We start from the raw sequence: 26,355 nt of genomic DNA on the forward strand, positions 1-26,355 counted from the left end.
TAGATACTCAGATCTACAATCCAGCTCAGCATTTCAGGACCCCGTATCCTCAACTGTCTCTGAGGCATCTGTAACTGAGCTCAATTTTTCCTCACTCCCCAACACTTCCCAATACATTAGAATCACCTTAGGCTCTTTCAAATCATGAAGGCCTCTTAAATCTTCTGTTGAAATGTTTCATTAATACCATCAGTCTCTACACCAAAAATGTTAATTATAATAATAGCTAACATTTCTATTTCCTTAACAATGTACTAGGTGTTTTCTAAGATATATATGAGGTATTTCTACGGTGTAGCTATAAATTGGTTTAATCCTCAAATACCCTAATGAGGTTTACTGCCCATTTTAGAGATAAAGAACAGGGCACAGAAAAGTTAAAATTGCCAGAAGACGTACTCATGACAGGGCTGGGATTCAAGGCCAGGCAACCTGGCATCAAAGTCCTTACTCTTGGGGCACCTGGGTGGCTCAGCTGGTTGAGCATCCAACTTTGGCTCAGATCATGATCTCACGGTTCATGAGTTTGAGCCCTGAGTTGGGCTCTGTGCTGACAGTGGAGCTGCTTCCGATTCTGTGTCTCCCTCTCTCTCTGCCCCTCCCCAGCTTGCTCTCTATCTCTCTCTCTCTCTCAAAAATAAACAAACATTTAAAAAATAAAATTAAAAAAAGCAATAAAACAAAGTCCATAATCTTCCTAACCACCTTGCATTGCGTCTGCACACAGACATGCTCTCTCCAAGAGTACCTTGGAGACAGCCACTAGGCTGAGACTTTCTGAGTAATCCTGCAACCTCAAAGTCTATCCAATCTTCAGTTCAAAGTAAATACTGGATCAGAAGAACATCCAGGTGGAAAGGATTCATCTGCTCAGCACAGTGCTCTCCCCAGACCACATCTTCACACTCTGCCGGCTCCAGGTCACTCAACAACACACTTGACCAGGGGGACATCGGGAACTAAAGTTACCAAAAAAGTCTTTCCCTTTGTGTCAGCAGAGATATCGTTGCAAATTTTCAAGTGGAAGCATTACTAGGCAGCTCACGGAGATGTAATCAACAGCAAAACTCCCACAACCTCTAGACATTAGTAGTCAAGTATGTAACTTTATGACCCTAATTTTTTACCAGCCTTTCTGTTACAGCCCTTTCTGTCTGTATATGAGAGACACAGAGATGATGCTCCACACAGACCTCAAGTGTGTCTTGGGGCACCTGGGTGGCTCAGTCGGTTAAGCGTCCGACTTCAGCCCAGGTCATGATCTCACGGTTTGTGGGTTAGAGCCCCTCATCGGGCTCTGTGCTGACAGCTCAGAGCCTGGAGCCTGTTTCTGATCCTGTGTCTCCCTCTCTCTCTGATCCTCCCCTGCTTACACACACTCTCTCTCTCTCTCAGAAATAAATAAAAACATTAAAAAAAAAAAAAAAGTGTGTGTCCTGAGGCAGCTTCTGATTTTGCATCGTACCAAGATCTGGGGAGACCTCTACCCCAAGAGACAGAATCTTATCCCCAGGCACAGCCACCTCCCAGCTACCCCTCTTGCTCAGAGCTGCAATTATTTCCTCAAAACTACCTCAACCCACTGTCCCGTTCCTGGCTCCTTTCTAAACTACATTTCTCAACATCTGCAGAAAAAGTATTCAATAAAAAGATTTCCATTCACAATAAAATCTCTTGGCATTAAGAAAAATAAAAATAAATAAACCAGGTTTCTCAATCTCTGTACTATTGGCATTTGGATCAGGATAATTCTTTGCTGTGAGGCACTGACCTGTGCATTAGCGGATGTTTAGAAGTGTCCCTGGCTTACCCATTAGAAGCCAGTTGTGACAAACAAAAGTATCCCTAGATATTGCAACCTCTGGCTGAAAACTACTGCTCTAGCCAACAGTCTTCAGAATGTGGCCTTCAACCAATAGCATCAACATCCCCAGGAAACTGGTTAGAAATGAAAGTTCCCAGGCCCACCTCAGACCCACTGAATCAGAACTTCCAAAGAAAGAGCCCAGTAATGTGTGTCCTAACAACCCTCTAGAAAGGTAAAGCTTGAGAACCAGTGATCTAAACTTACCACCATCCTACGGACCAGATGCAGCTCTGTTTTTCTCAGTCCATCGCTATGGGCCCCTGGTCCAGCCTGTGCTTCTGGTCTACCTCTCCTGGTCCCTGCCTGATTCATCTACTAGCTCTTCCCCAGTCACTGGTTCAGGCTGCTTCTATCCCCTAGAAAAATCTCGGCTTGTCCGCTTGGTGTTTTAAGCTATGAAGCAGGCCTCCCGTCACCAAAACAAAGGTTATGGCCTCAAAGGCAGGCACCAGCTCTCTCTAGAGACCAAGAGCCAGAGAGAGCCTCTCACTCATTGTGCTCCAGAGCCCAGATGTCCCTGCTTCCTGCCAGGGACTCTGCTGGTCACCCGCTGCGGGGCAGAAGTCAGGAGGGGCAGGTCCTGAGCCCTGGGCACCGGCTCCTGCACTCCCCAGGTTCTCCCCAGGTTCCCCAGGGTGGCTCACCGCTCAGGTGCTCTACAGGCGAGCGATCCCTCGGAACTTCCCCAGACAGTGTCCACAACCAGAGTCCACACAACACAACCCTCTGCTAGAACAGACTTCTTCCTGCCCTGCTCAAAAACTGTCAAAGCTCAAGTGTTAGCCAATACAGATACAGACTCTTTAGTCAGAGTTCATGGTTTTCCATGGAGGGCAGAGGAGTCTGAAGTCAGACTCCAACATGGGTCAACTCTGGCTTCACGACTCAGCAGCTGTGGCCTAGGCCAAGTCACTCAACCTCTTTGCATCAGTTTCCTGGTTGACAGAACAGAACGAAAAGCCTAATCAGAGCATTACTGGGAGGATCACCAAAATCATACCTAAGCTCCTGGTTTACTACACAAAACCATTACTACTGCACCTTTGTTTTAATGAGATATTTGGGGCTTTACAACCATTAAGTTGCCCTTAGCATGCTATCCAAAACAGGTACCTTGGAGGGGCAGACCTGGGGCCGCCCCTGGGAGTAATAAGCAGGCATGTAGGTTGCCCTATACGCTGACCCAAGATGCCGTGTTCCTGGAGGTAGAATACTGTGCCAGAAAGGAGCCTCTGGCCTCACATCCCCCTCACTAGTGCCGCTCTCCAGCGGAGCTGCCCCAGCCTTCCCAGATCAGAGCATGTGCCTTCTAGCTCCAGGTCGATCACTATCCAGCTATTTGAAACTGATTTCAAAAGCCCCTTTTACATCTGAAATTCTAAGAGAATAATTAAAAAACATCAGGAACTAAGCTAATTGAGTATCAATCAGGAGTGAATATTAAGAAACTGCAAAGGGTCCTGAAGTCACTAAGAAAACGTATCTCTGCTGAGGAAGAGCACTGTCAGGGTGTGCCTGCGTACACAGCATCTATATTATCATTAACGCCTCTCCTTCATTTGACTTCTTGCCAACTGCTCCTTGTTGCCATGGTAACAGCCCTTCCACTCACGGGGGCCTGGTGAGCTTGCCCCTCCCATCTCTCTCTCCTTCCCACTCCCCTGCCCTGCCCGGCTCCCTCCGTCCTCCCCCTGCCCAGGTGCTGGCTTCTAAGTCTCTACTCTCACCATGTTGGAGATGCTGCGCGTGTTGGCCGGGTTCAGCATGACAATCTCAGTGGTGATGTGGCCTTCCACGGCCTCCGTCATCTCGTCCACTGTGCAGTTGATGGACGGGTCATAGATCTTGAACCAATTGTCAGCATACCAGCCAATGAGGAACCAGACGTACTTCTTGCCAAAGAGCCGCTCCTTGTACACCTGAGTGCAGAGGGGGAGGGGGGGGCTGGGCCCTTCTTTCTCTTTTTCTCTTATTTCCCTTGACAGTCTCCAGCCTCTTGGGAATCAGGGAAGAGGAAAAAATTGAAAAGAGGACTCTACAAGTCTTGGAGGGAGTGGGAAAGGCTCAACTACTCCTCCTTCTAAGCTCCTCCCCAGCTAGTCAGGAACGATGGGGCTCAGGGTCCTGCAGAAACACGGAGGAAAATGAGATCTGAGAAAATGCTGTGTGTGAGAAGCCAAGACAGGAGGCAGAGCCAACAGACGGGGACATCATATTACTCATCTCCTCAGATCATCTGCAATCAACCTGAGCAGACACACAGAGAGGAGACCCCACCACACACCCAACGTAGAGAGCCCACTCAGGCCCCTGTCTCTTCGATTCCAACTCTACCTCACAAAACACTTTCCGGGCTTCGGTCTCATAGAACAGTCCCACGATGATCCGCGCATCCTGCCGCTGCAGAATGGACAGAAACAGCTGCTGAGGGAGGCCTGGAAACCGCTAAGTGCTGCCACAGCCCCAGAGTGCGTACGCAGGGTTCTGCTCAAGGGGGAGCAGAGAAATCTCACTGGACAATGGAAATAAGCCTCCCCAGGGGATGCTACTGTCTCGCAGAGTCAAAACTCTGTGATGTGATCGATATATTAGCTCAGTTGGGGTCCAGATCGGATTGCAATGTATCAATGTATCAACACAGTGTACACAATGTTATACGTCAATTATATACAATCCATAATGTACGTAATGTATACTATATATAATTGCATGCTACTACAGGTACATATATAAAAATCCATCAGGCCAACTCATTGCACGCTGTAAGCTTACACATACACAATGTTATACACTAATCACATCCCAACAGCCCGCCCTGCCTGGTTCTGCTCTCCCGCCCACCACCGTGCCCCCAACCCAGGCCCCTGCAGGCTGAGCCCACCACTTCCAGCCACCCCACCTTAAGGTTTTTGACAGGCACAGCCGGATCTGAGAAGAAACTCTGGCGGAAAGTAATCTCGATTCCAGCTTCCTTCACTCGTTCCTCTAGGTCGTCCAGAGTCTTGGGTGGGAATGAGAAACAAATGGAGAAAGCACAGGAGCACAGTGGGGTAAAGACCAGAGAGGTTCCCTGGGGAACGCACACTCAAAAGCGGGCCAACAGCCGTTCTGACCCTTCCTTCAATGGCGTCTGTCCCGGAGTGGGAGGAGCTCGAAGGAAAGCGGCTGAGGTCTTCGGGACGCTTCTACACGGGAAGGTTATGAGCCCCTCCAAGGACCTGTGTCCTGGAGGTCACCCTATCCCCTCCCACTGCTCCCAGGCAGCAAACATGGTGTGGACAGGATGGTCTCAACCTCAAGAGGCAAGGGGGCAGACAAAGGGGTCAGAAAAGCTGCTGAGAGAAAGTCAGGGGAGGGCGGAAGGAGGGTGGATGGAGGGTCCAGAGAGAGAATCAAAGGGAGGGGCTGTCTGTCAGGCTCACAGCCCTGAGCCTCCTCTCGTCCACTTCCGCTGTTCCGGAGTCTTCTATCTCTCCATGTCCCTCCGCCACCCCCCAAGTGTCTCTGGATCTTCTGCCTTTCTGGGTTCCTCTCCCCCATTCTCTCTCATCTCATCTCAACTGTGGAGTGAACCTACTTTTATAGAAGTGGGTCATTCTGGGTCTATCTGTCTGGGGAAGAGAACATCAAAGGGAAAAAATGTCCTAAAACCAAAAAGTTGGAAAGGATCCTGAAAACTCAGCTCTGCTTATTCCTCCGGCTACAGAAAGAACATGCACTTAACCCACTTGGAATGTGTTTGCTTTTCATAAAGAAACAGGATCTTCTCCCCAGAAGGGACCCCGGCCACATCTCTCTCCCTGGTGTCTGGACACACGCGTTCTCACCGAGGTGAAGACCTCAGTGGTCTGCTGGATGGTGGCGATCTTCCTCCAGCCCCACTTTTCAAAGAGCTTCACGCGGGTGGGATTGTGGAGTGTGGCCGATGGATGAGTTCGAAAGAACGTAGGAAAGCGCTGCCGATTGGACAGAGCCGGTGAGCTGGAGCCGTAGGAAAGCTGAGGAACAGGCAGAGGGCACGCTCACACTCCAAGCTCCAGGAGAGGGGGCCCTCGCAGGCCCACGTGCCTGGCACAGGGGCCTGGTCCCTGATCTGACTTCACTTCTGTCTGACGAGAGGCGAAGTCAGCTGCAGCTATCAGCCTACTGCTGCCAGGAGGCCCCGTCAAGGGCCAGGAGTCCTGGCAGTGGGTTCTCAGCAGGCCCCTTACACGCAAGCCGGCTGTCCAGCCCCGCTGAGCCCCCCACCTTCCCACCCCACCCCCCGCCTACCACAATGAGGTTCCACATCCTGGCAGCCTCGGCCACAAGCGTGGAGACAGAGCTGCAGCCGGGCATGAGGATGATCTTGATGGGGTCGTTGTAGAGCAGCTCGTACAGGTACTTGGTGGCTTGGCCTGGGTCACACTAGGCACGAGGGGAGGCGGTAAGTGTGGCTTCTCTCCCAAAGCTCCAGCAGTCTAGTTACTTCTCGAGGACCCGTCCCACTGCTGGACCCTTGTCCGTTATTACCATTTTCTTCTCCTTCCTGACATCTCTTCCTATCAAGTCTGGTTTCCCCCCATTCATGAAGCCCCCTCGCATCTTCCACCCGCCTGCTCACCCCCTCCTGCACACACCTCCATCAGTGTTCATGCAGACACCACCTTCCCTCCCCAGCCTCACTTCCTCCGGTACCCCGTCCCTTTCCCATGCTCTAAATCTCTGGGAGTAGAAAGAGTCTGCAGGAATGTGAGTACTCTCCCCAAGTCCACAGACAGGCTCCTCAACCGGCATGAAAATCCCTCCCCTGCCCCTCCCCACCTCCCACTTCCCCCCCCCACTCTTCTCTTTCCAGGACCAGTGAGAAATAAACAAGAGAGAACAGGGAACCGGACACCAGGGGGTCCTGCTAGGCAGTCCCTCCCCTCCTGCTGAGCTCTGACATTTGACGAGCCCATTAGAAAAAGGCACTGGGGGTGTGTGGGGGAGGGGGGGAACAGGTGAGGAAAGAGCTGGGAGAATAAATAGAAAAGGACTCTCGACAAACCAGATGCTTTTAGGGCTGCGTGAAAGGGAGGCAGGGAGGTGAGGAAGGTTAGCAGTGCAGACAGCTGGGGAGGGAAGGGGTGTTGGGAGGAGGGGATGTGGGGAGGAAGAGCCCCATGGTCTCCCCCTGCCTGTTCCCCTCCTGCTGAAGTCTGACATTTCAAAAGCCGCTGGAGCCCCAAAGGAAGCAGAGAAGAAAAGGAAGCCAGCGGGGAGCCAGGCAGAGGAGGAGCAGACAGGAGGCACCGGGGACTTGGGGGTGGAGCAGGGGCCAGCAGTGAGGAAGTAAGGAAGCCCCCGGAGCCGCTGGCTTCCCACTGAGGCCTGACATTTGAGACCCTGTGGGAGGCTGGGGCAGGGAGCCAGCTGGGGCAGGAAGAAGCAACACCCGCCCCCCCTCACCTGCAGGCCCCACCGTCCTGCCTCCCAGGGGGCCACCCCCACCCTATCCCAGCTCCTCACGAGCCCCTGGGTGCCCCTCCAGGGCTGAAGCAAGGGTGGACAGGAACAAGGGCGTAAGAACATACGGACAGGGCGACTGAGCGTCTCTTCCCTTTGCCTTCCCACACCTCCCCTGCCTGCTCTCAAACCCTTTCCCTCCACATCCCGCTCCTCACTGCAGGTTTCCTCCTGTGATGCCCACCCCACCCAGCGGACTTGCTCTTGGCCTCTCCTCTGCTCTCTTCCCCAAAGGATCTGGATTTGCAAGCAGGAAAGCACACATTCCCGTTAGTCTGTTTTCGGTCTCCCTTCTCTCAGGGCCATGTGAGAGATGGCCTGCTCCCCAACACCTCTGGGGAGTCACCTGTTAGGGTGCACGGGTCTGAGCTCACATCCAGGGCTCCCTGTGACCCCCCCACATGACACCTCCGCAGCCCTGACCCTCTGCCCTAACTCCTCATTCTTTCCCAGCGTCCCACTGCCCTTCCACAGGGGTCAGCTACGTAGGCCCCCTCCACCGCAGGAGCTGACCAGGGAGTTACAATGTGTGTTTGAAACAAGCACAGGGAAGTTTGAGAGCCCTCCCCAAGTGTGAGGAGGGGTCTGAAGTCCCCTCCCGAAGTCCCCCTAACAGTCCCTGTGCTCTTCTCCTGAAGCCCACTCCCGTCCCTCCTGCTGCACAAACCTATTTCCAGGTGCAGAGGGCTGTTGGGAAGAACGACACTAAATCCTGAGTCCAGTCTGTCACCTCTACACCCCACTCAGTCCCTTGCATTTCTGGGGCCACACGTCAGAGGGGATAAATTTGAGGTCCCAAATTTGAAGTCCTGAGTTTCTTTCCTTCCCTGTGCCTCATCCCTCCCCATTCTCCCAATTACCAAATGGGGCAAAGGGTGGGAAAGAAAACTCATGGACGACCCAAATTTTCTTACCTTCCCCCTCCTCTGTCCCCACTTCCTTAATCCTACGTCCTATTTCCCTTTCAAAGACCCAAGCTCCACAGGAGGCCGGAGGACAGATCTCCATCCGAGTCCTCCTCCTTGCCCCTCCCCCACCGCCCTTCTTCCCCGTTGTCTCTCCCGCCTGTATAAGGGCTCCCCTCTGTCCCTAGGTTATTATGGGGGGTCCCTATGGACCCCTAACCCAGCTCACGGCCCATCTCCAGACCATTAGCCTCCCCCAAGCACAGTATTCACTTAACCCACAACCCAGGAACGCTGGCCGGCTTGGGGGAGGATGAGCACAGCTACCTCGCTGTTTTGTTGTGATAAATAAACGGGAGCACCCAAGTCCCTCAAAATTTTCCTTATTCAGTCTCCACTCCCTCTAGCTCCTGCTGCCGGGATTTACCTTGTTGCCATGGTAAGTTTGAGCCCCCCACCTCTGACCCCTCCTCGTCCCCTAAACCATGGGGCGCGGGGGCAGTGGACTCCCCAGAGGGTCAGGATCATCGGGTGCCCTGAACCCCTCACAGTTTCCCCACCCCCCACCCCCGCATCCAGGGATCCTGGAGCGCTGAAGGGTCTGCTCGCGGGTGATTCGCCTTGTCAACCCCTAGACCCTCATCTTGAACCTCCAGCCCCTCTGACTCGCCGCACGCCCCCAGCCCACCTCCCTCTAGTCACAAGNGGCCCCCGCCGGGCTCTGCCCCCCCAGGAGGAGGCGGAGCCGAGGGCAGGGCGCCGAGCTGGGAGTCGGGAGGGACCGGGAGGGACCGCAGCCTCACAGAAAACCGGGACTGGAGGCAGAAACCAGGTAGGAAAGAAGGGTCCGGCCGCAAAGTGGGGCGGGGGGCGAGAAGGACAGGCCCTCCCCGCCTGGGGCGCAGGGGCAAGGGTGAGGGGTAGGGGATTGCAGTGCGCGAGAGGAGCGTTTCTCATCTCACCTGAGTGCGGCGTTCGATTCACTGGCAGCAGGAAAGACGGGGATCAGAGAAGAGTTACCAGTGGCGCCCAGCTTCCCCGGCCTGATCCCCAGCCCCCTCCCACACCTGTCCGGGCCGGAGAGGCCCGCGCGGAGCAGGAGCCTGCGTTTCTGAGGGGAGGGTGCCTGGGGATAAGAGCAAGGTGGGCTGTGGGTCAGGACCTGTTGTTTCCTCCTTTCATGTTTCATAGAACAACAGAATTTGAGACAGGGGTGCCAGCAGCTAAGACATGGGCAGATCCTGGTTTTAAATATTACAAAATTCAGGGTTCTTTCTTTAAGAAGAAAAAAATGCAAATTACAAATACAATTGATTTTAAACTATTGCTGTTAAAATCTTACTTTTGCATTTTTTACAAAAAGCTATGACCGTGTGAACATATTAGAGCACAGGTAAAGGAGGAGGCCTGAGGCTGAAATTTCATTAGCTTCATGGAAAATCCACCCCTGAATGGGACTCCCAGTTTCCAGATGGAATGGTAAACTACAAGCAGAGCCATGACATTAGGGGAGGAAAGCCAGGCCCGGGCCCTTCAAAGAGTATGCAAGAGTGGGGAAGCATGAAGTCTGCCTGCGTGGGGGAGAGAAGTGCAGAGGCAGAATCTGGGTGCCCGGGAAAGGGGACAGTCTACTGAATGAAATGACAGAAAAGGTGTGGGACACAAGACTGAGTCCCCTGGGGGAAGGACGGAGGTTGTCTGAGACCCTCCTCTTCCCTTCCCCCATCCCTGGGTCATCCGTTAGTGCTCTGACGGTTCTGCCCCCAATTCTAAGTCTTTTTAAATTTCACCCTGATAACTTTCCACCCCAGATATTCTTCCCAATCTTAACATTTTTTTCTAAGTATGACACGATTTATTTCTGAGTCTTTACAATAATCCGGTTATATAACAAATGGAAAGGAATCAATTGTAGAAGAGGGTTATGCCTGCAAAGCTCTAAACTTAGAGACAGGGACAAGACTAGGGGAAACTGCAATATTTAAACGTTAAGAGAGGTGATGGAAGGTAAGATTCATAACGGAAAAGAGAACATGTAAGAACTGGGAGCAGGGAGATCTCTAAAGAGCAAAGTAGAGGAAGGGAGCCCTCCGTGTAGGCAAAGTGGATCCTAAGGCTGCAGAAGGGGGCTGGAGAGAGGTGGGCGGGGGCAAGAGCTGGGTTTTCACTTCCACTTCCCCAAAGCCGCCCATTTTGCATAGCACCCTGTCCCTTCCCACCATCCCTTCCCACCCCGCTCCCGACCTCTGGCATGTGTCCTCAGCTGCATGCAAGCAGCTGGCCCCCTCACCCTGGCAGTGGGGCTTGGGAGCGCTCCACTGGCCCTGACTACAGACGCTGCGGGAGCTGCCCACGAGATGGAAGTCGGGGTCACACCGGAAATCCACCCGGGCTCCGTCCAGAGCGGGGAGGTCCCCACCCGTCAGGAAAACCTTCCCATTTTCCAGGGCCAAGTATGACTTGGAGCAGATTCGGACTGTGGAGAGATATGAAAAGAGAGGCGAGTTGGGGAAGGCTCCTTCCCCTTCGAGAGCAGGGGCCTCAAGCATCCCACTCTGCAGGAAATCAGATGTGCAAAGGGTCTGGCTCTCTAGCTTCCTCTCCTCCCTTAACCCTGGAAGCCTCCACACATTACCCAAAGAAAAAGGAAAAGGCGTTTCCATGGTAGGAACCTGAGATGGAGCTGTAACCACACAGAACGATCTTTTCAAAGTCAGCGGCAGTGGGCGGTTCCCTGGCTTTGAGTGTGTGGATGTATATAACTTTAGATGTACAATCAGATTTACCTTTCTTATTATAGTTGGCTTACATTAATGTCAAATTGGATTTCGCTTCGTGGGTATACGGTCTCTGGATTGGAGACAGGTATTAAAGACTGCGATGAAATCATTTTAAGAATGTTTTTGCACAATCTGCCATAGTCCTCAAAGAGAAAGACTCACAAGATGAATAATCAAGTTATTTTATCAAGTGGTCAGTGGCCTAATGTAGGGAGAATGGGATGAAATGGTGTGTGGGCTGCTAACTTTACTGCCTCCAAGTGCGCGTGGGGGAGTCCCTCTTACATGGTGTTAGCTCCACAAACGTATTCGTGAGTTGTTACAGTGGTTGAAAGTGCTGACCTGTAAGCAATAACGCTGTGTGTGAGGGAGGACGAGGAACGGTCTAGAAAGGAAGAGGGGCTTGGGGAGGCCACTCACCGCAGCGGCTGGGTGTGTCCATGTCTGTCCAGGAGCCGTTGGCCAGGCACTTCCGGACCTTGGGCCCCACCACCTCGCGCTCCCCCCGGCACACGTACTCGATCTCATAGTCCACGGGCAGGAAGTTGATCGCCTTCACCTGGTCCCGAGTCAGGCCCCTGTACCTGATGCCCCCTTCCCAGGGCGGGTGTATGATCTGGCAACCTGAGGGTGAGTGGGAGGTGTCAGAGAGGGATGGCGGAGAGGGGAGGGGCAGAGGGCGTGGTCAGAGGGCAGGTGGGGACCCCGGGGAGCAGATAGGGTGCCCGAGGGTGGGGGTCGGGACGGGCGCAGGAGCCGAGGCTAAAGGAGGAAGAGCCCTGAGCCAGGGCTCCGGCTCCTGAGAGCTCACCAGGGAGGAGGGAAGGGTGCAGGTTAGGGGTTCTGGGGAGAACTATGAAGTAGTGAAGGGGTACACTCTGTCGGTGAGCTCGGTAAAACAGAATGGAGGAGGCTCTTTGAGCGACTTAAGCTGAGAGGACGGGGCGGGGGGTGTCTTAGGTCCCCTGGGCAGCCGTGTAGGCCAGGAGAGAGGGGTGGGGTGGGGCAGACCATGCAGGGTCACCGAAAGGTGGCCTATGCAGTAATGTGGGGCAGAGAAGAGGGGGCGCTGGGTCATGGGTGGGGTGATGGAAAGGAGGTCAGGGTGTCACAGTGGGGCTGTGCAGACGGGGGCTGCCGGGCCGGAACGCCGGGTCCGGCGGATAGGACNAGCTGAGGTCAGACCGGGAAGGGCGGAGGAGGGGGTGAAGGCCGGGCGACCCGAGCGGCCCCCGGGGCTCTGCAGCTCTGCCTGGCTGTCCTGGGAAGGCCCCTCGGAGGCCGGGCTGGAAGCTAGAGCCGGGGAGGGGAGCCCCCGGGGAGAAATTGGAGCAGTGGGAGGAAAAGAGGGAGACAAAGGAGCCTCCGACGAGCTGGAGCGCTGGACCAGCACATCCTCTCTAGTCCCGCAGGGCCTGCGCCCGGCGTTCCCGAGTGATGGAGCGGCGCAGGCCTCCGGGCCTGTGTGCGGCGGCGAGGCTGTGCGTGCGCCTGTGTGTGCGTGTGTGCGTGTGTGTGTAGGGGTGAGTCTGGGTTGCTGGAGGAAACAGTTCCTAACGTGGACAGGAAAACAGTGTGACACTGATCTGCCTTTAGACCTTCTTATAAGCAAGTATCTTCCAAAGAATGTGTCACTACCCAGAACTGAAATTCATAGATGATACAACCTACTACACACATAAATCAGCGTGCTTCCCTATCTGTGCCATGGAGGGGCAACGACAAAGAATAAACACATTTTGACGTGAGACAGTTGAGGCCTCACAACACTGGACGTTATCATGTGGCAGGCCTGCACCTGTCCACACAAGCGCTCGTGGACACACACACACGCAGGTGCTGAGGCGGCGAGTCACCTACCTCCAGCATGTTGCCATCAATGAAGTGATTTAAGGAAATGTTGAACAATTCTTGGTAGCAAAGTGAGTCTTCCCTAGATTTACACAGAACTGTAATTGCTTTCCTAGAAAGTTCGTTGTATATTAATACCATTTTTAAAACAGTATTAATTTCCAGGCTCGGATAATTAAACACAGGTTTTCACTTACATGAATGTCCTCGGGGACCTTTGAGAACCTGGATGAGGGACAATTCATTGTGCCCGCTATTCTGGGAAGATTATCTTATTCCCCTGCCCTACTCCTAAGTGCCAACAATGGTCCCCTCGTCACTGCAAGCACGAAAGAAAACACTGCAGTTTGTTTTTTAATGGTCTCTAGGGAGTGTTTGAGACCCTTTGAGCTACAAGTTGGGCAGAAGGGAGGAAGAGAGTGGGGCAGGATTTCTAACCATTCAAAGCAATAAACACCCTCCTCTGCCTGATGTCCTCTCAGCAGGGCGGAACCAAAAAATGTGGGTGTCACTAAAGTTATTGACCCCAGGATAACATATGGATGAGGAATTTCCCAGACTGCTTTGAAAAGAAGAGTTTCCCGTCTGCCTGGCCAGCAGAACACCCTCTCTCTGTGCTACTATGTGGAACTGGCAAGGCTGACCCCCAGGAGGGCTCCCCTCCCAGACCGGCATGGCCTCTCTGGGGCGGATCCGCATAGGCACCCTCTCAGAAGCCTCCAAGGGAGATCCCAAAGCCCCCATCTAACCCTGCACTCTGCCATCTTGTCTCTGACTTCCTGAGGTCCTGACTCCTTGGCCTTTCTGAACTGAGGGGGACGGGAGGGGGGAATGTGCCCTGGAAAAGAGCAGTCTGTGATTCTGTGAAACTGAACATTTTTTTGGTGATATTTATTGCTACATTGCTGGTGATAACTCAGAAAAGAAACACCTTAATGTCCATATCACAGAGTACTGGTTTAGTACATTGGGATGTACCCATTCCATGTTTAAAAGAGCAGCTAATGACATTAATGTGGGAAAATATGAGAATTTGAGGGGGGGAAAAAGCAGAAGATAAAATCTGTACAGTTGTGGTATACATATGTTTAAAAGCTGGAAGAAAATACACCAAGGGGTACCTAGCTGGCTCAGTCAGAAGAACAAGTGATTCTTGATCTTGGGGTCATGAGTTTGAGCCCCATGTTGGGTGTAGAGGTGGCTTAAATAAATAAAACTTTAAAAAATACATCAGAATGTTAGCAGTAATTGCCTCTGGAGCCATGAATTATTGGGTACTTTTTTTTTCTTGACATTTGTTATTAAATTTTAGTTTCAAGGTTTTGCAAGTGTTAACTTTATAATCATTTTTAAGCTTTCTTTTTAACTGCCCTAAGGACTTTGAAACTGCTCACCTTTTCCCACCAGCACCTGCAACTTCATCCTCCAGGGTCACTGCCCAGATTCCCCAGACACTTGCTGAAGTCCGTCCCCCATCAGTACCAACGCCCATCCACTCTTCCTTCCATTAAGCACCAAACTCCTCTCCTCCAGCAAGGACACGATCCCGTCCCCTCTTCTTTGCACTCTTGCTGACACCTCCTCCCATTACAGTTTCTGACAGTCTCTGATCCTGAGAGTGGGACCAGTCTTACTGTTTGTGTTATTTCCCATGATTCCACTCCGTTCCTGTCTTCTGCCTCATCTTCTGCCCCACATGGAGAGCATAAAGCCAGAACTTAACACCCCACACACCCTCCAAACATATTAGTCCAAGTAACCCAATTCACTACGTGCCCTCAGCAGACATCTAACTTAATTCTCACCCAGCCACGCAAAGTAGAATAACGGCCTTAGTTTGGAGCCCAGCAAGCTGCAATTTGGGGAAAGTGAGTACGAATTGGAGGTCACCCTGCTATGCAGTTGACAGAGCCAATATTGGAACACTTAGTCCGGTTCCAAATTCTTTCCACTGTGTGCAGAGATTTGGTCAAGGCTCTCCTCTTACCCAGCGTCCACCCCAGGGCGTTCTTCGTCAGAGGTCACAGAGCATCTCAGTTTCCCGTCCGAATTAGCAGTGGGTAGCAGGTGGCTGTGGGCGGGGGGGGGGNCTCCTCTTGCATTTGGGGTGAAAGTCCTGTCTTCAGGGAAGCCTTTCTGTTCTACACAGCTCTTGGGATTTAGAAAAGTATATGGGACAAAGGCGTAAAATACAAACATGAAGTTATTTACATTGCCAGGCTTCACCCTGGCTTTTTGTGAGGGCTTGAACCCTCCTCCATACTCCGCGCCACCAAGACTTTCCTGTCGGACCCTGCTCTTCATGTTTCATTTGCACGTCCGCCCTTCTCCTCCTCTTATGGGACAGACTCACAGAACTGCTGGGCCTGGAGAGGGGCAGGGGAACCCGTTCTTTAACCAGTCTTCTCCACTGCTCCCCACACAATTCTCGCTCACTGTATGTTCTTGACTCTGCTGGCCTTGGTGCTGAGAGCCAGAGGAAACAGGAAAATTACAAGGTCATTTCTGTTGTGCCTGTACAGGCACATCCAGCAGAGCTGAGTGTGGAGCTCTCAACACTGCAGTGAAATAAAAAAGCCACATGACAGTGCCTGCTCCCGCCAGCCCCTTCCCACAAGGTGCTCTGGGGCATCGGAAGCTGTCTCCCAGGCACTTGGGGCCAACAGCCAGACTATAAAGCTGACACTGGAGCACCTGGGTGACTCCGCTGGTTGAGTGTCCGGCCTCGGCTCAGGTCATGATCTCATGGTTCATGGTTCATGGGCTCAAGCCCCACATCAAGCTCTGTGCTGACAGCTCAGAGCCTGGAGCCTGCTTTGGATCCTGTGTCTCCTCTCTCTGACCCTCCCCCACTTGCTGTCTCTCTGTCTCTCTCAAAAATAAATAAACATTTAAAAAATTTGGCAGAGGGAGGCACCTGAGTGGCTCAACCGGTTAAGCATCCGACTTTGGCTCAGGTCATGATCTCACGGTTCGTGGGTTCGAGCCCTGCATTGGGCTCTGTGCTGACAGCCAGCTCAGAGCCTGGAGACTGCTTCAGATTCTGTGACTCCCTCTCTCTCTGACCCTCCCCTGCTCATGCTCTCTCTCGCTCTCTCTCTCAGAAATAAATAAAACATTAAAAAATTTTTAAATTTTTTTGAAGTTGACACTGTCCATTGCTTCTGTAAATAATTCCTCCATAAAGGAGCCCTTCTGTGATAAGTGGATGAACACAAGGTACTGAAATGCTAAGTTAGCCTAAACAACAAACAGGGAAATATCTTGTCTGTCCCTCTTTCTACAGGGTGTACGTAGTCAGATTAATAGATTTAGAAAAGATTCAGTTCTCACAGACACATTTAGTGAGTATTTCTATTCCTAGAACAAGAGACTCAGATTTTTAAGGACTTCAAAACAAACAAGTATTATGTTTAGTTAAATATATGTAATTAAGTATATATCAGGTATGAATATACATAAATTCACAGCAATCCAAAAAGCATATGTATCATAATGCATGTATGCATTTGGGCATTTGGTTGGTAGGGGGTGTGTTTGTTCACTTTGCTGCAACAGATTTCTCTTCCATTATGTCCAGTTCAGGATCAGATAATGATCCTCTTTGACCTTGGCTGCAGCAACTTCTTACTCAACATGTCTCAGAGGCAAGGGAAACAAAAGCAAAAATGAACTATTGGGACCTCATCAAGATAAAAAGCTTCTGCACAGTGAAGGAAACAATCAGCAAAACCAAAAGGCAACCAATGGAATAGGAGATACTTGCAAATGACATATCAGATAAAGAGTTAGTATCCAAAATCTATAAAGAAACTTATTAAACTCAACACCCAAAAATCAAAGAATCCAGTGAAGAAATAGACAAAAGACATGAACAGACACTTTCCCAAAGAAGACATCCAGATGGCCAACTGACACATGAAGGAAGCCTCAACATCACTCATCATCAGGGAAATACAAATCAAAACCAAGTGTGAGATACCACCTCACGCCTGTCAGAATGTCTAAAATTAACAAGTCAAGAAACTCAAAGATTGGTGAGGATATAGAGAAAGGGGAACCCTTTCGCCCTGCTGGTTGGAATGCAAACTGGTGCAGCCACTCTGGAAAACAGTATGGAGACTCCTCAAAAAATTAAAAATAGAACTACCCTATGACCCAGCAATTGCACTACTAGGTATTTATCCAAGGGATACAGGTGTGCTGCTTCAAAGGGGCATATTGCACCTTAATGTTTATAGCAGTGCTATCAACAATAACCAAAGTATGGAAAGAGCCCAAATGGTCATTGACAGATGAATGGATAAAGAAGATATGGTTTATATATACAACAGAATATTACTCAGTGATCAAAAAGAATGAAATCTTGCCATTTGCCACAACGTGGATGGAACTGGAATGTGTTAGGCTAAGCGAAATAAGTCATCACAGAAAGACAAATATCATATGATTTCACTACTATGTGGAATTTAAGAAACACAAAAGAACATAGGGGAATGGAAGGAAAAATAAGATATTAATATAAAAACAGAGGGAGGCAAACAATAAGAGACTCATATACAAAGAACAAACAGCATTGCTAGAGGGGAGGTGGCTACAGGAATGGGCTGGACGGGTAATGGGCATTAAGGAGGGCACTTATGATGAGCACTGGGTATCATATGCAAGTGATGAATCACTAAATTCTACTCCTGACACCAATATTACACTGTATGTTAACTAGCTTGGATTTAAATTAAAAAAAAAAAAAAAAAAGCAAGTGTGATCCTATTACAGTGGGTGGGATGGGTCTGCCCTGTCCAGGGACCGAAATGGACACTTCAATCTGAGCAGAAAGGGAAGTCTGGAACAGATGTGCAGCACGCCCTGCTATCAGATTCCGAAAGCCATCATGACTCAGACACACCTTCAGATGCTTTCAGTATTTATGACACTTAGATCAGCGTGGAAGCGCACTTCCTTAGTGGTGCATGACTTACAAGCAACTCACATTCTCTCTTTAACCCTTCCAGCTGTCTCTGTGTGGTGTGCTATTATTATGATCCATTTTCAGAAAAGAAAACTGCAGCTCAGAAAGTTGGCAGAGCCAGCTCGAGGTCACCCAGCCACCACCAGCAGAGCTGGGGCCACAGCCCACATCCCTAGACCTCCTCCTTGTCGCTCATGGCGCTGCAGCTGCAGCTGCACTGGCCCGATTACATTCTTGAACTTGCCTAGATACTTTTGGCCCAGGGAGCAAGCAGCCTGGACATGCCCTCTCCAGCCTGCCCACCCCATGCTGTCTTCTCCTGTTTCACACTGAAATGTCACCTGCTTAGGGAAGCCTCCCCTGAATTGCCCAGACTGACCTAGGCCCCACTCCACCCTGCCCAATGCCTTCCCAGCTCACAGTCTTCATCATGGAAAGCACTCATCTCAGTGGCCATATTTTTTTTTAATTATGGAACCATTTATTTAATGATACACCTTCCTGAGCAGACCTCAAGCTCCATGGTAGCAGGGGCCCTGAGTGTGGTGCTGATTTTCTCCCCCCAACAGGAGCTGCACAGCACCTGCCATCTGGTTAGAAGCTCAAGGGAAGATCTATCTGACTCAAACCTCAGCTGTCACCCTACTGTGTGGAATTATCTCACCACTTCCCAGGCCTGGTCTTCACTGTTTGTCAAAGATCTCCTAGGCATTGATGAAGTGAGATGTTTTCTTCCAGGGAACACATTCTCCACACATTTAAATCCTACCATCACAAGCCTCTGGCAGCTCTACAGGGACATTCCGGTGTGTGCACGAGTTCTCGTCCACGGGGCAGCACTAATGGTGGCCCCTCTGGCTGTCAGCACAGCGAGACCTTACCAGCAAGAGGGTCCTGGGGCTCTTAAGACAGTGCCTTTCCTAAGGTCAGCCTCCTCGGTCTTCCCCCACGATCCTGCTACGAGACAGGGGCAAAGATGGAGGATTTCCAGCTGTGTCTGGAGAAAATTTTCTCTCTGTCTGGATAATCACAAGTAGGATGTGGGAGGAGACAGACAGACAGACAGAAAGAAAGAAAGAAAGAAGGGAGGGAGGAAGGAAAGAGAGAGAGAGAGAGGAGGTTTGGAGGAGGACTAAGGTGATGGATCTCAAGAAAAGGGCTGATGGCCCTACTGTCCCTGACTGTTGGCAAGCAGCCAGCCCATGAGCCGGTGTCTGTCCTCTGCCTTCTGTGCTGTGGCCTCAGTCCTAGAGCCGATGCCGTGCTAACAGTCTCTGTCCCACACCAACCCAAGTGAAGCCGTTGGGGGGGAATTCCAGCTGTAGGAGAAGGAATGGACTTTTCTAGCTTCTTCTCAGCATTTTACCAAGGGGACTGGGGGTAATGTGGCTTCTAACTCTCGGGACCTAAGACAGAAGAGTGCAAAGTCACTGGCTGTTAATGTTGGGGACAGTGGGCAAACTGCCAGGGAAGAGACCCAAACAGCTCCAACCAGAGGCACAACCAGAATGGGCTGAGCTCCTACAACCATTCCTCTTGATTTTCTCTCTTCTGGGCATTGAGGGCTCTGCCGGCTCCAAATTCTACCTTGAAGTTGTTTCAACCTTAGAGAATAAAATGTTTGTATTTTTTTCTCAGAGGAGTGGTTTGCTTGTTTGGGGGAGTGGGACAGGGGGGTATATATATCTTTCTTTGGGTATGCTCAATAAATACAAATAAAAAACAAAATTGCTTTATTTCAAAAGGATTTAGAAAAGAATCAATTTAGATTTCAGACTTCTCTAACGATGTGTGGATTGTTCAATTTACAAAAACATAGTTTACAAGAATATTGTATTCTATATTGTGAAGCACATCTATGTATTTTGCTTATTTATAAACAGTCTTTTCATATGTATTTTTTGTTGGAAAAGAGCAAAAAGAGAAAGTCAAATGTTATGTTTCTTTGCTTAGAGGGAGGAGAGAGAAAGAGAGAAAGACAAGACGCTAACAGTATGATGTAGTCATGTCGGCTCTTCTCAGTTGTGAGACAGATTCATAGGCAATATAATTTGGGAAATTCTTTTATTTTTTAAAGTTTATTTGTTTATTTATTTTAAGAGAGAGGGAGAGCGAGAGTGCACATAAGTGGGGGAGGGGCAGAGAGAGAGAGAAGCCCAAGCAGACTTTGCACTGTCAACACAGAGCCCAAAGTGGGGCTTGAACCCATGAACTGTGAGATCATGACCTGAGCCGAAGTCAGATGCTTAACTGACTGAGCCGCCCAGACACCCCTAGGAAATCATTTAGAGGAACACCTGGGAGGTTCAGTCAAAGGAGCATGTGACTCTTGATCTCGGGGTCATGAGTTTGAGCTGAGCACCATGTGGGGTATAGAAATCACTTAAATAAATAAAACAAATATATATANATAGGAAATCATTTAGAGGAACACCTGGGAGGTTCAGACAAAGGGGCATGTGACTCTTGATCTCGGTCGGGGTCATGAGTTTGAGCTGAGCACCATGTGGGGTATAGAAATCACTTAAATAAATAAAACAAATATATGTATATAGGTGGGGATGCCTGGGTGGCTCAGCCATTTAAGCGTCCAACTCTTGATTTCAGCTCAGGTCATGATCTCACGGTTTTTGGGACTTGAGCCCCACCTAAGGCTCTGAGCTGACAGTGTGGAGCCTGCCTGGAATTCTCTTTCTCCATGTCTCTCTGCTTCTTTCTCTCTCTCAAAAATAAATAAATAAACATTTAAAAATAAAATAATAAAAAAATATTTTTTACAAAAAAAGGAAATTCTAATAGATAAAAGGAGGCAGCAAAGCATAAGTAAAATAGTACAGGACTTGAAGTAAAAAAAAAACAAACAAAACGTAAAGTCAAATCTGCTAGTGTCCTAGCAAATCGCAGCTGTTATGAGCGGGCAACTTAACACCGGATACCCGGCTTCCTGACCCATAAACGGGGGAAAGTCCTACAGCGGGAACACTTGCTGCACTAAACAGTTATGAGACTCAAACAAGGTCAGGCACTCTGGAAGCCTGAAGCACTGACAAGAATTAGCACTTAAAATTGTATTATGGGAGGGGCGCCTGGGTGGCTCAGTCTGTTGAGCGGCCGGCGTCGGCTCAGGTCATGATCTCATGGTTCGTGGGTTTAAGCCCCACATCAGCTGTGTTGACAGCTCAGAGACTGGAGACTGTTTCAGATTCTGTGCCTTCCTCTCTCTCTGCACCTTCCTTGCTCATGCTCTGTCTTTCTCTGTCTCTTGATAAAAAATAAACATTAAAAAAATAAAAAATAAAAATTTTTAAAAATTGTATTATGGAAGAGAAGTAAATGAGAATGAGTTTGTATGTAATGTTATAAAGGTAGGAGGCACTCGCACATGTGTGTGCTTGGTTTAAAAACAGAAACATTCAGGGGCGCCTGGGTGGCTCAGTCGGTTAAACTTCTGACTTTGGCTCAGGTCATGACCTCACAGTTCCCGGGTTCGAGCCCCGCATCTGGCTCAGTGCTGACAGCTCAGAGCCTGGAGCCAGTTTTGGATTCTGTGTCTCCCTCTCTCTCTGACCTTCCCTTGTTCATGCTCTCTCTCTCTCCTTCTCTCTCTCTCTCTCTCTCAGAAATAAATAAAACATTTAAAAAAGAAATCTCTCAGATATGAATAAAACATTAAAAAAAAGAAAAGAAACAGAAACATTCAGTTTTTCCACTTTCCCAGCCCACAGCAGGTCCTTTCTCACCATCCTCCACCAGCAATTGTCCAGAAAGCCCCAGGCAGGGGAAGTGGCAAGCTCAGACGCACTGCCTCCTCTCACTGCAGAGGCCCCAGGCCTCCTCCCTCAGACTCCACCACTGCACCCAGTCCTGAACCCACCAGGAAGCGCCCTGGGAACCAGCCTGTCTCTACTCACCTTCCTCATTCTTGAAATGGGAAACACCCTCCTGGTGTTGTAGGGATTAACTGAGATAATCACATAGGTGCAAGTTTCAGAGCCCACCCTTCATTTCCCTAAATTCCCCTCAGGCACATCTCAGCCCAGCCCTTTGACCTTGGATGGCCAGACCCATGATGGACAGGATGGGTTTTTTCTGTATTCTTCCAGAGATAGATTATGGCTGTTTAAACAAATAAGCTTCCCCCTTACAACACTTATGACACTTTAGTTGAGGGGGTTGCTCCATATAGAGACACAGAGTCCTCCCTCTCGCCCTATTTATTATAGCAAAACGATATTCCCCTGGCTGGCTGGCTCAGAGTTAATTCACGCAGTCCACTTTTGATAGACCCTGAAATGCTTCTTCTGCAATTATAAACAGTACTGTGTTGGATAACTTTGTACATGTGTCATTTCCTACATGTGGGAATTTATCTATAGAATCACTTTCTAAGCAGTAAAACTGGGTGAATTGTAAATGCACAGGTATCACCAAACTAGAATCCAAAGGGGACTCAGGTGCCCGGTTGGCTCAGTCAGAGGAGCATGGGACTCTTGATATTGGGGTTGTGAGTTCAAGCCCTATGTTGGGTGTAGAGATTACTTACAAATAAATAAACTTAAGGGACGCCTGGGTGCCTCAGGCGGTTAAGTTTCCAACTCTTGATTTCAGCTCAGGTTATGTTATGCAAGTAGCTGCTCTCCCCTGCTAGAACCTCCAAACAAGCTCTCAAGGCCCATTTGTAGGAGAACGTAGGGTAGTCAAGCTTCAGACACATCCAAATGAGGCGCTGCATGTGGCAGTCTGCCTTTCTTTAATAAATACATAAATAAATAAATAAACACATAAATAAATAAAAATTTTTAAAAATTTAAATCTTTAAAAGGGGTGCCTGGGTGGCTCATTTGGTTAAGTGTCCAACTCTTGATTTTGGCACAGGCTGTGATTTCATGGTTCATGAGATTGAGCCCTGCATTGGGCTCTGCACTGACAGTGTGTAGCCTGCTTGGGATTCTGTCTCTGTCTCTGTCTGTCTCTTCCCCTCCCCTGCTCGTGCATGTGCTCTCTTTCTCTCTCAAAATAAACTCTCTCTATATATACATATCAAGGGGGGGAACCTTGGCTAAAAAAGAGAACATTTTCAAGAGGTCTGCTCAGAAAGGTGAAAACAAAGGATTCAGGATGCTTTTCCTATGGATGTGTTGATATTGCTGTTAAGTGACTCATAAGAAAATACTATTATTATTGGTTGATACCTCCCATAACTACCATTGAAAGTATTACAGGTACGTAAAGGAAACTTAGTTGGCTGAAGTTTTGTTTGTTTGTTTTTCGTGAGAATACAAGGTGTGAGCCTTCATAATCTTTGCAGTCTGGTAAGGTAGTTTTAAAACTGGAATCCACAGGGGCGCCTGGGTGGCTTAGTCGGTTAAGCGTCCAGCTTTCGCTTAGGTCATGATCTCGCGGTTTGTGGGTTCGAGCCCCGCGTCGGGCTCTGTGCTGACTGCCAGCTCAGAGCCTGGAGCCTCTTTCAGTCTGTGACCCCCTCTCTCTCTGACCCTCCCCTGCTCACGCTGTCTCTCTCTCTCCTAGAAATAAATAAAACATTTAAAAAAAAACTGGAATCCACAAAGATGGAAAAATAATCCATACTTTGATTTTATTATGTAACAACCAAAACATATATTCTCTTTTAAAATTGTTTTAACGTTTATTTATTTTCGAGAGAGAGACAGAGTGGGAGTGGGAGAGGGGCAGACAGTGGGAGACACAAAATCCAAAGCAGGCTCCAGGCTCTGAGCTGTCAGCATAGAGCCTGACATGGGACTCAAACTCACAAACCACAAGACCATGACCTGAGCCGAAGTTGGATGCTTAACTGACCGAACCACCTAGGTACCCTTGCTTTTAGAATTTTTTAAATTAAAAAAAATGTTAATGTTTATTTATTTTTGAGAGAGACAGACAGAGTGTGAGCGGGGGAGGAGGAGAGAGGGAGGGAGGCACAGAATCTGAAACGGGCTCCAGGCTCTGAGTGTCAGCACAGGGCCTGACGAGGGGCCTGACTCACAAACCGTGAGATCATGACCTGAGCCAAAGTCGGACCCTTAACCGACTGAGACACTGAGGCGCCCCACATACATATATTCTATGGCCACTAACTAAAATCTCATGTCTCCTTAGTCTGAGGTGGAATTACTCAGATGCTTAAACACATGGTGGTGACTAGTAGAGGAAGTTACAAATTTAAAATATGTCTGGTTAAAAACAAAAATGAAATGAATTATGCATGAATTTAGCTTTGTTGCTAAAAACCTCTCCAAACAGAGTTCAGGTTGGGACAAATAATGAAAGGTATAGAAACCAAAACAAAAGCTATAGAAACGGTAGAGAAAGGCTAGAGGACCACAAGGTCAGGGTCCCCAAAAAAGCACCTGAATGTCCCCACGCAGCAGCAATGTCTGGGAAAGGACACTGCTCTGCACACTGCGGCCCGGCTTCCAGGCCCGGCCGACCTTGGGCCCCTCACACGCCTCAGCGTCATCATCTCAACACAAGCATCTGGTCCACAGACGTCTCGTATTACTGTGAGGCCAAACGCAATCATGGAAAATGTTTTGAGTTAAAAACTCCACATGAACGCCGATCAGTATTTCCTCCATCGATTGGCACCCGATACCTGTGTTACACACGATCAGGTCCTTACACTGAGTTCACAGATGGATCGCTAATATTTCAGTAAGTACAGCCCGTGTGCAACTTTGGTGGACGACTGACTGATGTGTCGCCCACGGAGTGCTCCCCTGCCGCTGCTCCCTGCGGGACTTCATCCAGCTGGACCGGCCCCAGCTAGTCCCCCCAGAGCAGTAAGTCCTGTGAGCACCAGATGGCACTCGTCACCAGGAGAGCCTGAGATCCCTTCAGAAACTGAGCATTTTCCCTTAAGGAGCTTTTGTTCAGGTTTGTTCACTTTGTAACTGAAAACACAATCATTATCATAAAGACCATATGGTGACTGTGAAAATGTACCAAACAGTGTAAGAAATAACAGGAAACCTCCCATTTCTGGGAAGCCTCATACTGGTGTCCTCTCCCTGGTTTCAATGCAATAGTGTGTAGCCCCACTGAGCAACTTGGAATCACCCCCAAAAGTACAACCAGACCAACACAAAACCACTGCCCATGTCTCTTCCCCCCCCTCCAGACACACACATGTCCACACTCAGCTCCATGATCGTTAAGTTTAAGTCCCTAATCCTCTTCATCGCTTACTTGGCTTCTTCCTAAGGCCTGAGGGAATAGCATTTAACAGACTGACTGAGCTGGCTGGACTTCGGAGTGTTAGGAAGTCAGTAACTGAATCAACAGTTTCAGTTGATCAACAAGCCTATTAAACATCTTGCAGTCAAATATATTAACATATAGCGTACACACACACACACACACGATGTTTTTTCTGGGATAAAATTGTAACTATGTTTGCCTCCTTTATCCAGTGACTTAGCAACACCAACTATTTCCTGTGCGGCCGAGAACCAACAGCAAATGGGAACCAAAACCCTGGTTGGCCATAAGTTTCATTCAACAAAAAGAGCCAGTTTAATTCAATTTGATTTGGCTCAAATTTTTTAAATGTTTACTTATTTATTTTGAGAGACAAAGAGAATGGGTTGGGAGGGGCAGAGAGAGAGAGGAAGAGAGAGCAACCCAAGCAGGCTCTGCACTGTCAGCGCAGAGCCCGACTTGAGGCTTAAACCCATGAACCATGAGATCATGACCCGAGCTGAAATCAAGAGTTGGACGCTTGACTGCCTGAGCCACCCAGGTGCCCCTTAGCTCAAGTTTGTAAAATCTGGACCCCAATTTTTTTCATTCGGCACTCGGAGAATCCCTGAGTGCCCCAGCCTGGGCGCTGTGGGTGCAGAAGCACTGTCACTCGCTGGTGGGGAAAACCGGCGTGTCCCCTCCTGGGAGCAGGAGGCAAGATGGTGCAGAAGCAGGACTCGGTTCCTGGACCTGTGGGTCTTGGAGGAGGCCATGCACATGGCCAGTGAATAGGGAGCAGGGAGGGGAGGAGGCCCTGGTTCAGTGACCTACCTTGTACCTGGGCCCTGAAAGGCAGCAAATCCATTTCCTCCCCCTCAGCATCGCTCCTCCCCATGATAGCTCCCTCCAGGCCGGCAGACACCTGAAGCCCCTCATCAGCACACCAAGCCTGTAATCCAGAATTCAAGATCCGAAGTCAGAAACAGTAACATCTGAGTTAACACATTGGTGTGATCTAGATCAAGTACAAGTGTAAATATTGAGCTCGAGGGGCTACAGCCTGAGGGGGAGGAGAGCACAGGGGCTGGGGGCCCAGGCTGGGATCCGTTTACGCATTCATCCTTCCAACCCGCTCAGCTCACTCCTCTAGGAAACCTGCGCCTGCAGCAGGTAGGGAGCGAGGGAGACCCTGCCCCCTCGCCCTAACGTCCTGGGCGCAGGCTCTGCCCAGCGGAGCCAGACACGGGCTGAGCCCCTCGCGTCCCGGCCCGGGGAGGGCGGGACGATCCCCTC

At 49.7% G+C, this 26,355-nt stretch overlaps 1 protein-coding gene across 1 annotated transcript in view; it reads right to left on the reverse strand.

The window, feature by feature from the left end:
• GABBR1 (gamma-aminobutyric acid type B receptor subunit 1) overlaps positions 1–26,355 on the reverse strand; it is a 39,989-nt gene that overhangs the window by 12,082 nt on the left and 1,552 nt on the right. Inside the window, exons 2-10 of the mRNA XM_077748949.1 lie at positions 25,894–26,011; positions 11,460–11,663; positions 10,550–10,735; positions 8,962–9,242; positions 6,140–6,274; positions 5,695–5,865; positions 4,767–4,868; positions 4,202–4,267; positions 3,595–3,786 (exon numbers count right to left, since the gene is read on the reverse strand). Coding sequence (XP_077605075.1) covers positions 3,595–3,786; positions 4,202–4,267; positions 4,767–4,868; positions 5,695–5,865; positions 6,140–6,274; positions 8,962–9,242; positions 10,550–10,735; positions 11,460–11,663; positions 25,894–25,957 — 1,401 coding nt within the window. The 5' untranslated portion in view covers positions 25,958–26,011. The remainder of the gene's footprint in view (positions 1–3,594; positions 3,787–4,201; positions 4,268–4,766; positions 4,869–5,694; positions 5,866–6,139; positions 6,275–8,961; positions 9,243–10,549; positions 10,736–11,459; positions 11,664–25,893; positions 26,012–26,355) is intronic.

Source organism: Crocuta crocuta, unplaced genomic scaffold, assembly GCF_008692635.1.
Source record: "Crocuta crocuta isolate KB4526 unplaced genomic scaffold, BGI_CrCroc_1.0 scaffold259, whole genome shotgun sequence".
NCBI lineage: Eukaryota > Metazoa > Chordata > Mammalia > Carnivora > Hyaenidae > Crocuta > Crocuta crocuta.